At 39.0% G+C, this 12,638-nt stretch overlaps 1 protein-coding gene across 1 annotated transcript in view; it reads right to left on the bottom strand.

The window, feature by feature from the left end:
• The window catches only part of GDPD1 (glycerophosphodiester phosphodiesterase domain containing 1), a 51,040-nt gene extending 39,844 nt beyond the window's left edge, over nt 1-11,196 (bottom strand). Inside the window, exon 1 of the mRNA XM_045488196.1 lies at nt 10,932-11,196. Coding sequence (XP_045344152.1) covers nt 10,932-11,073 — 142 coding nt within the window. The 5' untranslated portion in view covers nt 11,074-11,196. The remainder of the gene's footprint in view (nt 1-10,931) is intronic.
• Nucleotides 11,197-12,638: the final 1,442 nt, after the last annotated feature.

The raw sequence follows: 12,638 nt of genomic DNA on the forward strand, positions 1-12,638 counted from the left end.
CTGTGCTAACAGCAAGATGCCTGCTTGAGATTCTGTCTTTCCCTCTCTCTCTGCTCCTCCTCACTCGTGCACACAAGCTCTCTCTCTTTCTCAAAATAAATAAATAAACTTAAAAAAAAAAAGTAAGTGCTCTATTGAGGTTAAATGACTTTTATTTTCTTTGATAGATTAAATGACTTTTAAAAATCTAGCTGGTGTGGGGCGCCTGGGTGGCTCAGTCGGTTAAGTGTCTGACTTCAGCTCAGGTCATGATCTCACAGTTTGTGAGTTTGAGCCCCACGTCAGGGTCTGTGCCGACAGCTCAGAGCCTGGATCCTGCTTCGGATTCTGTGTCTCCCTCTCTCTGCCTCTCTTAGCTTGTGCTCTATGTCTCTCTCTCTCTCAAAAATAAACATTTAAAAATAAATAAAAAAATAAAAATCTAGCTGGTGTTTGTTTTAAAAACTATAGAAATATGTTATATTTGGATAATCAATAATCAAGAACAAAGCACTCTAGAATATGACCAAAAAAGACAAGAGTGCTCTAAAATGGTTATCAGTAGGTTAAATAAGTTAAACTACTGACTGCTTTTTGTGCCAAAAAGCAAGGAATTTAAAAGGATACAGAAGCCAGTTTGAAAAAGTTCTCATTGGGGCGCCTGGGTGGCGCAGTCGGTTAAGCGTCCGACTTCAGCCAGGTCACGATCTCGCGGTCTGTGAGTTCGAGCCCCGCGTCGGGCTCTGGGCTGATGGCTCAGAGCCTGGAGCCTGTTTCCGATTCTGTGTCTCCCTCTCTCTCTGCCCCTCCCCCGTTCGTGCTCTGTCTCTCTCTGTCCCAAAAAATAAATAAACGTTGAAAAAAAAAATTTTTTTTAAAAAAAAAAGAAAAAGTTCTCATTGGCCAAACCAGGGACAATGTTATCACCAAAATAATGACAATAATCATCAAATAAAACAGAATATGTTGAACCCACTCCCGAAAAAGAAAGAAAACATTGAGCCCATTTTACTAAGTACACTGAAAGTCTGATGAAGAATGGGATACACACGTAGTTTCAAAGAACCTCCCTACAAAAATACTTATCCATTACAAAGAAAAAAGGAGTAATTTCAAATGGAAAAGTTTGGCAGACACCAGCTTCCCTTTTCATCAAGAGATCGAAGTAAATAAATATCATTAGCTTTCAAGCTGACTTCTTGTGTCTTTCCATTTTCTTTGCTTTTTGGCACAATAAAGCAGTTGGTAGTTTAACTTAACAAATCAAATAGCAGTTATCTCCAGGTGGCTGGAGTACAAGTGATTTCTTTTCTAATATGCATTCTTTTAATCTTACAATCCCTCTACAATGAAAATGCATTACTTTTACAATAGTTGGGAGAATCAAAATCTTAAACACATGGCATATATGCTGAAACCTGGAAAATTCTCCTCACCACAGCCTCCCAATATTTCTTAACCTTAATACCAGAATGAATTCAATTCTCAACTCCTCCATGAAGTAGTACTTTCTTACCACTTCAGATTACAATGATTCTTTTTACAGTCCAGAGTTACGGCCTTAAACTGTTCCCAACCATTTCAGTCTCAGGATTCTTTTACTGAGTACCTCAAAGAGCTTTTAATTATGTGGATTATATCCATTAATAATTACATATTAGAAATTGAATATTAAAAAATTGTTTAAACTTTTTTTAAAAAAGTAATCTCTATGACCAAAATGCGGCTCAAACTCATGACTCCGAGATCAAGTCACATACTCTACCGACTGAGTCAGCAAGGGGCCCACACTATAAAATTTTTAAATTTGTTTACCTGAAATAACAATAATAAACCCATTACATGTTAACAAAACATTTTTTTGTTAACATAACATTTTATGAAAATGAACTCTCTTCCAAAAAAAAAATGTAATGATAAGAGTGACACTGTTTCACATTTTTGCAAATCTCTTTAATGCCTGGCTTTATAGACGGCAGATGCTCATATCTGCTTCATACATGTATATCAACCTTCACCCAGATAGGCGGTTGGAAAAGAAATATTCTTTTTTTTTTTTTTTTTAATTTTTTTTACATTTATTTTTGAGAAACAGAGTGAGACAAAGCATGAGCGGGGGAGGGGCAGAGAGAGAAGGAGACACAGAATCTGAAGCAGGCTCCAGGCTCTAAGCGGTCAGCACAGAGCCTGACGCGGGGCTCGAACCCACAAACTGTGAGATCATGACCTGAGCCGAAGTCGGATGTTCAACCAAGTGAGCCACCCAGGTGCCCCAAGAAATATTCTTTTTTGATACTGCACCAAAATTTAACAAGTGGTAGTTTCTTAAAAGTTAGCTGCAATATGGAATCTGAACCATATGAATGACGTTTTCATACTCTATTACATACATGAAAATCCATTGGTCCATCTTGAACTTTGAATGGATCTTTCACCCATGCATACTTTTATATCATGCATTGGTCTTTTGGAAAATACGAATTTACTGAATCATGCTGCTCTTCTAAATGTTCACATGTTTTATTATACAATAGGTTTTAATTTTTTTTAATGTTTATTTATTTTTGAGAGAGAGAGACAGAGCACTAGTGGGAGAGGGGCAGAGAGAGAGGGAAACACAGAATCCGAAGTAGGCTCCAGGCTCTGAGCTGTCAGCACAGAGCCCTATGTGGGGCTCGAACTCAGAAACCGTTGAGATCATGACCTGAGCAAAAGTCAGACGCTTAACCCGACTGAGCCACCAGGGCACCCCTATACAACAGATTTTAAAGACACATTTGTTAATACCTCATCTCATCAGGAAAATCTTTAAGAAAGCTATGAAGCTTGCAGTGGAGGATACAAGTTCTCTAAATTTCTAATTTTTGCTTGAAAACTCAAATGTAATCATTGGCACTGCCTTCAGACAAGGCAGCTAGCTTATTTTTTTTTCTAATGACAGACTCATTTTATAATTTTCAAGAACACATCTGCCAAATACTCAAGTCTGAATAACCAGTTTTAGTTTTTCAAGGCTAATTCAGCTCAAAATTCAAATGATTGCACAAGTAAGTGCTTTTCCTCAAGACAACCACCATCATACTTTGATATGCAACAAAAGTGTTTTGTGTGTGTACTTCCAATTTGTCACACAAAATATTAAAAGTTATGTGTACCTGAGGTGCCTGGCTGGCTCAGTTGGTACAGCATGTGACTCTTGATCTCAGGGTCATGAGTGCAAGCCCCACACTGGATGTAGAGTTACTTAAAATAAAATTAAATTAAAAAAAAAAAAGATATTTGCTTTAAAAAAAGTCATGTGTACTCAAGGGTTGAAATTTAATAACATAATTTTTATTAATGCATGAAAGGTATTAAGTGAAGTTGCTTTTTAAAAAAAAAACTGTGAGTCATTGTATTTGGGTGATGGGTTCGTGGAGTCTTAATATGTTTGTACGTTTGACTTGAAATTATCTTTTGGTTTGGGGTTAGGAAAAATAGGATAGCGATTTGGTACTCTGAAATACATTTTCCCACAGTTAATTTTTACTAATATTTACATTCAAAGTCTGCATGTTTGTCTTTTATGTCTGCTTTCCATATTAATTTTAATTGTAATTCACTAAAACCTAACAGTTTAAGCATGAAAACATTGTTACTTAAGATCTTTGATTTTGTAAGTTTCTGAAATAGCTAGAACTAAATAAAATATTGAAAAGTCAATCAAGATATTAATAATTAGTAGAAGCTATCTATACATGGTGCTTAGCATTTTACATATTATTTCATTAAAACTCCACAACCAGAAAAAAATTGGATATGGTCACATAGCCAACAAGGGGAACTACAATTCAAGCATAAGCCATGATTTCAGATCCCATCCTTTTTATCACTATGTGGCAGCTTCTATGCTGCCATTCATAGAACACCTTGATTTCAGTTTTACAGATAAGTTGTTCATATTGATCCTTACTCCCATATTCTTCTATTTGGTATTTGTTTGTAAAGCTTGAAGATAAATTCCACGGTGATAATACCCACAAATTACTTGTTAGATTCATATGGTGAAAGCCTGGAAGAGTAACTAAGGGACTAATTAAAAAGCATGCCATTCCTCTCCAAGGAATTATTTGGTGGTAGCTCTTCTTTCATGAAATTTTTGAATTCCTTTTGTTTCCAGTTAGCATATCATTTATGGAAGCACACTTGCCAGTAATTTTTCTTTCCCTTCAACAATCAGTTTAAACAATGCCTGGTTTGTGGGGTGCCTGGGTGGTTCAGTCAGTTAAGTGACCAACTTGGGCTCAGGTCATGATCTCATGGTTCGTGAATTCGAGTCTCACGTTGGAGATTGGAGCCTGCTTTGGATTCTGTGTCTCTCCCTCTTTCCGCCCTCTGCGCTTGCGCTCTCTCTCTAAGTAGGTAAATGTTAAAAAAAATTACAGGGTGCCTGGGTTGCTCATTTGGTTAAGCGTCAAACTTCAGCTCAGGTCATGATCTTGCGGTTCATGGGTTCCAGCTCCATGTTGGGCTCCGTGCTGACAGCTCAGAGCTTGGAGCCTGTTCCAGATTCTGTCTCCCTCTCTCTCTGCCCCTCTCCCACTCTCTCTCTTTCTCTCTCTCTCTCTCAAAAATAAGTGAACATTAAAAAAAAGTAAAAAAAAAAAAAAAAATCTGACTTCAGCTCAGGTCATGATCTCACAGTTCGTGAGTTTGAGCCCCATATCAAGCTCTGTTGTCAGCACGGAGCCCACCTCCAGATCCTCTATCTCCCTCTCTCTCTGCCCCTTTTCCCCTCTCTCTCTCACTCTCTCTCCCTTTAAAAAAAGAATAAACATTAAAAATAAAGGAAATAGCATTCTGCAGTTGCACCCTGAAACATGTTTCACATCAGGATATCAATTCTTTCTCTTCACCTCTTGTTCCCTCATTCCCTTGTTCCTATTTCCAGGGAATCTTCTTCACCTTTCAATGAGGTGTTTTTTTGTTTTGTTTTTGTTTTCTGAAGTTTCTTTTTTTAGTAATCTACACCCAACATGGGGCTTGAACTCACAACCCCGAGATCAAGAGTCGTATGTTTTAACTAAGCCAGCCGGGTGCCCTTTCAACAAGAACTTCTTTCTCACTCATTTACTCAACTGGCTCACTCATTCCTACTGATGCCTTATTAATAATGGAGTCATTTATCATTTACTTAATAGTACTTTCCTGTTTAACAAAGCAAACTAAAATATACTTATTATTGGCAATGGCAGAATGATCTGAATACAATGCCAAATTTTCTATAATGATATTTTTTATATTTAACTTTTCTAAATCTGAATACAATTTAAGATACATATCTATATATTATATATATCTTAAATCTGAATACAATTTAGATTATATTATATATATCTTAACAATTTAAGATATATATCTATTATATATATATCTTAAGATATATATCTTACATATATATATCTTAAATTGTATTCAGATTTAGAAAAATTAAATATAAAAAATATCATTATAGAAAAATTATTGGTTACTGGTTGGCTCAGTCGGTTGAGCATCCGACTTCGGCTCAAGTCATGATCTCGAGGTCCGTGAGCTCAAGCCCCGAGAAGGACTCTATGCTGACAGCCTTGAGCCTGCTTCAGATTCAGTGTCTCCCTCTCTCTCTGTCCCTCCCCCATCCTCTCTCTCTCTCTCAGAAATAAACATTAAAAATGTTTAAATAAAAAAAGGAAAATTATTGAAATTATGACGAGATACACAACAAAAACCACTTATAATTAAAGAGAGCATACATGTGGTAGTTAGTTGGTAAATGCTGCCTATCAATATACAATTTGAATATCAATATACAGATTTGAATATCTTATGCTTTTCTGCTATTGATGTGTTTAATTTTTCTTATACCTGTAAATACATATTTCACTAGTTTTTTTTCTCCTTGAGATACAGAAACAGTTCTGCAGTGTTCCAGGGAACCCCTATTGAGAAATGCTCTTAGTATATGCCATCTCTAGTCCTTACAAGCTCTTTATGCTCTTATGTAAGTCATATATACTGTTTCCAAGGTGAACTGTAAATGTTGAATGAACAAATGAATTTAGAAATGGAGAAGAAACTTACTTTGTTGTTTGATTTACTGAATAATTTCATTTTTTAAAATGTTTATTTATTTTTGATAGAGAGAGAGATACAGTGTGATGGGGGGGAGGGGAGTGGTACAGGGAGAGAGAGAAGGAGACACAGAATCCAAGCTGTCAGCACAGAGCCCAACGCAGGGCTCAAACTCATGAACCATGATATCATAACCTGAACCGAAGTTGGAGGCTTAACAGACTGAGCCACCTAAGTGCCCCCTGAAGTGAGACTCTTAACCAACTAAGCCACCCAGGCACGACCAGAATGCTATTTCCAACGACACTTTTGAGACTCAAATCCATGCTTCAATTTCTTCCTTGAACAACCAATTAAAGTTTAGGACCCAGCAGCAGCCAGTGCCCAAGGGCAAACTAATTACTTGCCAAATCATTCTGTGGCAGGATACCCAGATAGTGACAGTACTCTGCCTCAAGATCAAGGGTAAAAGGTTAGGAAGGTGGAGATTTGATGGGTTGGTCATTTTTTTTTTTTTAATTATCTGGCCATTGAACCATAATAAATAGACTTTTTAAAAAGGGCTGTTGCGGGGCGCCTGGGTGGCGCAGTCGGTTAAGCGTCTGACTTCAGCCAGGTCACGATCTCGCGATACGTGAGTTCGAGCCCCGCATCAGGCTCTGGGCTGATGGCTCAGAGCCTGGAGCCTGTTTCCGATTCTGTGTCTCCCTCTCTCTCTGCCCCTCCCCCGTTCATGCTCTGTCTCTCTCTGTCCCCCCAAAAAAGTAAATAAACGTTGAAAAAAAAAAATTAAAAAAGGGCTGTTGCTTAATTCAGTTGACTCACAGAGATAGATTAAGGAGTACTAAAGCAAGTTATCTCCCTACTTTCCTACAATTGTATCTCTATCCAACTCAGTCGGCATCTGAAATAAATGTAAATACATTATGATTCAGAAAACATGTATTTAAAGGATATACTTCAAAATGTTAACAGAGATTGTGTTTTGATAGTAAAGTCTGAGGAATTATTTTTTCTTTTTTCATTTCTAAATTTTCCAAATTTTCTACAATGAACGAGTTACTTATGCAATTGCAAAGAACATTAATAAAATTCATATTTTTATGGAGAAATTAAGAAAATTAACTTTGAGAGTATTTCTTGCTCTCCATTTAATCCGAAGGGTGTATCTTTGATCTTATTGGTTTTTCATCAATACATTGTAGTTATAAAAGGTGTTCTTTGGTCAAAAATTTAGTAAACACATGGGAGGGATCTAGCATGCAGTAGATAATTAGCAAACAATAAGCCATTATTTTAATTGTGTTAAAATCTGTACTAGAAGTGAGAGACAGAAGGACTAATAAAATCTGAAACCTGCCCTTGAAGAAGTCAGTCTAGAAAAGAAACCAGATGTATTAGCATATCCTATTACAATATAATGTAATACAATGTATGCTTTAAAGAGGCAAGAATAAAATAAGCCTATAGCATTTAATTTTTGAAACCTTAATTCCCTCTTTCAAGGACAATCAATCTTAGTAAAAGGCAGTATGTTCACTAAAACTTTGAAAACATAAGTATAGGGTGAGTTTATTCCTTCCCAATCAACTCAGTTACTGCAAAATACATATGTGGATCTCTCGTATCCGTATTGGTATTTCTAAACAATTTCACAGTTTTCAAAGTGCATTTTATTTAATTTTTTTTAAGTTTATTTATTTACTTTTGAGAGAGAGACAGAAACAGAGACAGAAAGAGACAGAATGAGCGCGCAGGGCCAGGGGCGGGTTAGAGAGACAGGGGGAGAGAGGATCCCAAGCAGGCTCTGCATCATCAGCACAGTGTCTGATGCAGAACTCGAACTCACCAACCATGAGATCGTGACCTGAGCCGAAATCAAGAGCTGGCAGCTTAACCAACTGAGCCACCCAGGTGCCCCAAGTACATTTTATAAACCTAATCCTCATAACAACCTAAAGACAAGCAAAGCAAACAGTCTCCATTTATAAATAAGGAAACTAAGTCTTCTTCCCAAAGCTAACTAGTGGTATAAATTCAGAATCTGACCCAGGTGATAATGCTTTTACAGCAAACATAACATAGAACACATCAAGGGTTTCAAGGTATGGCAATCACGGTGTATATACTTTGTACACATATTTTGATCAATGTTTTTATTTAACTTTGAGAGAGAGAACGAGTGGGGAGGGACAGGGAGAGAGGGACAGGGAAGGAGGGAGGGAGGGAGGGAGGGAGGGAGGGAGAGAGAGAGAGAGAGAGAGAGAGAATCCCAAACAGGCTCCAAACCGTAAGTGCAGAGCCCGATGCGGGGCTGGAACTAACTAACCATGAGATTATGACCTGAGCTGAAACCAATAGTTGGATGCTTAACTGACTGAGCCACCCAGGTGCCCCTTGATCAATGTTTCAATCTCGGAATGGTCATACATCTAGTTTACATGAAATATCAGGTATTTGAAGTTAGGGTAAGAGAGAATTAGCCCAAATGTTAGTAATACACACAAGGAGACTAGTGATAGCTATTAGCAGTGTCCAAGACAAAATTTCAGAGTAAGCAAGGAGAGGACTCCTTCCTCATCTATTATTTTCCAGAAATTTAGTATCTTGAGTTACAAAGTATTTTTTAGTAAATATCTCCTCTATTCAGTCTAGATTCAATTGTATTACTTGGTGCACATACTCAACAAAAGCACTAACAACACAGGAACTTACCACATTGCGTTAGGACCGTCATATAAGCAAACAGATTAAAGTCTGCAGATATTTAACAAGATTCTCATGACAGTTTCAGCTATATGTCTTTTAATATACAAATAATGATGCCATATTTACAAATAATGAATGGAAAATTCTATATAAAGGGTGAAATTTAAACAACTGAAATGACTTAATATCTAGAGAAAAATATTTTTAAAGTATTTCCAACAGTAAATGAGCATTGGAAATCCAGCTTATCCTGGTTTTGATACTGGTTTTGCTCATCTAGCCCATTTTAACCTCAATAGAGTACTGATTTTTTTCACCTGTAGAATGTCACAAAAATTCAAAGATTAACATGTATTTATTCTAAAATAAAATTTAGACCATCCATAATGACAGCTTAGATAGCTTTTTAGAGATCTAGTTTTGTTTTTGGTTTGGGTTTTTAGTAAGCACAGTTTCCTTTTTTTTTTTTTTTAAATCAGTAAACATGGTGTACCTGGCTGGCTCAGTCAGAAGAGGGTGCAACTCTTGATCTTGCTGTCATGAGTTCAGGTCCCACACTGGGTGTAGAAATTACATACATACATACATACATACATACATACATACATACATACACAAACTTAAAAGAGAACAAGCAACTATTTTAAAAAATTATATCAGTAAACACAACTGTAGTATGTGTACTGCCTATCTCCAAAATAAAAGGACTACTACCATTGAAAATTGCTTCTACGGCAACAATTTAAATACTAAAAGCTGGTTTGGGGTTTTAATGAGTGAAGGTACATTAGTGGTCATGTCATCCTATAGTTTAACTATGTATCTAATTAAAACACAGATAAACCAAATAAGCAGTAACATGGCATTTTGCTGGTGAGCGCTTAAAACCTCTGATGCTTTTCATGAGTAAGGAGACTAGCATAACTATTGAAGTCATTCTTTAGAACTGTTTTTAACATAAAATTGTACAGATTATACAGAAGAATGGTAATGTATTTCTGTGATATTTAAAACTGTATTCCTGGCCAATTCTTGTTAAAAAAGGTGTTATGATACTACATCAAGTTTTAGACTGTAAACTCCTAGAATTTACCATTTCAAGTTATTAGACTGTAAATTCCAAGCAGTTTTAACCTAGTTTAACATTCAGCTCTTAACAGTTAAAATTAATTGACTTAATCCAATTTCACAACATTTTACACATCATGCTTGAAATGAAATAAAGACACATTATTCTACAATAACGAAGAAGCAAAGATTTGGCCTGCTGTTTGGTAAACTACAGGGTGGACTATCTAGGCTCCTTTGTAAGATACTTTTCCAAGAAACAACTTCTTTTTCTTTAAACAAATACAGTCCTATCATAAACAACATCATCTTTTCGTCTTTAGGAAATCCAGGTGTCATTGCTGAGGTGCAGGGTGGGGCTAAAAAAAAAAACAAAAACAAAAAAACCCAAAACTGGTGGAAGGCTTGCAGCCTTGGGAACCAGGATGCTCCAGTTTCTGTCCCAGTCCAGCCCAAGCTCGAATTGTGACCTTGGGAAGTGTCCCCAGGTCAGTGACTCGGTTTCCCTCTTTTCTTAATTATCAGTGCTCTGCGACGGGGGTAGGGGTGGGACCAGCCCCAAGGACTGCAGACAACTGGCTGCAGCATGGTCCAGGTTCACGCAGTTCCTCAAACCTTGAAGCATGTCGCCCCGGATCTCCCTACAAGCTCAGCCACTGGTTCCGCTCAGAGCAGTCCATTCAGGTGCCCCAGCTGGGTACCCCTGGCTCTGCCCGGCGCTCCCCCCACCCTCCTGGTGCCTCGCTGATAGGAAGGGACCTTGCGATCATCCTTCCATCTGCCTAGAAACGCTCCATCTGCCCTTAATTCTCACCCTAGTCCTTCCTCCTTCACAGAATCCCTGACACCGCTGCACTCGAGAGATCCCCCCACCTTGGTCTAAAGACCCCTTATCTTTCCTCAGAAGACCTCCCCGTCACAAAGCCTTCACCTCCAGAAAACCCTCTTTCACACACCCCATTCTTCCTCAAACTCTCACGTATTTCCACCCGCCTGCCTTTTGCGGAGCTCCAAAGGACCCTAAGCTCTAGTGGGGAAAAGAGCCTCCCCCACCTCCGCCATCGGGATCTGGGGACCCCTCTCACCTCCACGGTGAGAGATGTGTTTACTGAGGAATCGCTGCTTCTTTCTCGGGTGCAGCAAGGTCGGGTATTTGAGCAACAAGAATGAGGTCACCAAGTACCCTCCTAGGGTGGAGAGAAGGTAAAAAGCCGCGGTGGACGACATTTCAGCCACCGTGTGGGAAGTCTCCCACCTCCGGGCCCTCTAAACTCCGCTGCGGCGGTCGCAACGGCTGCTGCGGCGGCGGCAGCTGCTCGAGGTCTGCTCGCCCCCAGCCGGTGCCAGCGGTGCAGCGCACTTGTAGGCGCCAGCCCTCCACGCAGGCGCAGCCGGACCCCAGCGCCTGAGCAACAAAGGGGCTGCGGTACGCAGGCGCGCTCCGGCTGCTGGGTAGGAGCCTGCAGAGTCCGGTAGTGAGTATTTGTCACCTAGCTCTGTGGTAGACCCAGAGCACTTCAGAAAAGCTCCAAACTGAGGCGAAAGCTTGGAAACCTGCCAGTGTCTTTGCCATCACTCATGCCGAAAAGGCTAGTCAAAGATAGCCTTCAGGAAGGCCTGACATAATTAGAAAATACGCATCAAAAAAGGAAAGTTTCCAGGACACATCTTAGCCCCTACTCTAGGAAGTGCAAAGAACTGTTACCAATGGAGGAGTTAAAGCTTGCTAAAATACATAATAAACTCACCTATTTATCTAGCCGAGATAGAGCTTTCCCTATTGTCACACTTACATAAGACGTACTAGTTTATCAGTCAAATATTTGAGGGACAGACTCCTCTCATTTCACTGAATATGCAGTCCCCATGCTTTATACAGGATAGGCAGTCAAGAAATATTTGTTGACTTGCAAGTCTATTCACAATAAGACAATGTTGACAAGGTTATAGGTTATTACTTAAAAGTTTTACAAAGACAGGAAACTCAATTCCAGAAGGCCCAACTAGTTTTCCTCTCACCCATACTTCCAGGTTTATATAAGGAAAATGTGGGACAAAGGTCTGTGGCCTCATGCCAGAGGGCAGTGAAGGTCAAGTTGATCACAGTCTTAGAGTCAATCCTGGGTGGGGTCTAGTTGGCTCAGAACTGTAGCTGAAAAAAAGATTTCTGCATCAGTTTACCACCACACTAGTCTATTCCTTTTTTTTTTTTTTTTTTTTTAACTTTTTAAAATACTTATTTTTGAGAGAGAGAGTGAGACAGGGTGAGCTGGGGAGAGCCAGAGAGGGAGACACAGAATCAGAAGCAGTCTCCAGGCTCTGAGCTGTAAGCACAGAGCCTGTCGAGGGGCTCAAACCATGAACCTTGAGAACATGACCTGAGCCGAAGTCAGAGGCTTAACCAACTGAGCCACCTAGGCGCCCCTATTTCTTGATGTAATATCAAAATATCCTGAGACGTGATAAAGCCTTTATGGAAAAAAAAAGAACTAAGTATAAAAATTTCCAAATATAACCACACTTTTTAAGTTAAAACATTTTAGGGGTGCCTGGGTTGAGCTCAGTTGGTTGAGCTTCTGACTCCTGGCTTCAGCTCAGGTCATGATCTCGGGGTTTCATGGGTTTGGGCCACACATACGGCTCCGCACTGACAGTATGGAGCCTGCTTAGGATTCTCTGTCTCCCTCTCTTTCTGCCCCTCCTTTCCCACTACACATATAATTAAAACACTTTAAGGAAATTCATGAGTTGAAAAATACTGCCTTGTTAAGAATTAAGGGGAGTACTTAGGG

Source organism: Leopardus geoffroyi, chromosome E1 (assembly GCF_018350155.1).
Source record: "Leopardus geoffroyi isolate Oge1 chromosome E1, O.geoffroyi_Oge1_pat1.0, whole genome shotgun sequence".
In the NCBI taxonomy this organism is placed as follows: domain Eukaryota; kingdom Metazoa; phylum Chordata; class Mammalia; order Carnivora; family Felidae; genus Leopardus; species Leopardus geoffroyi.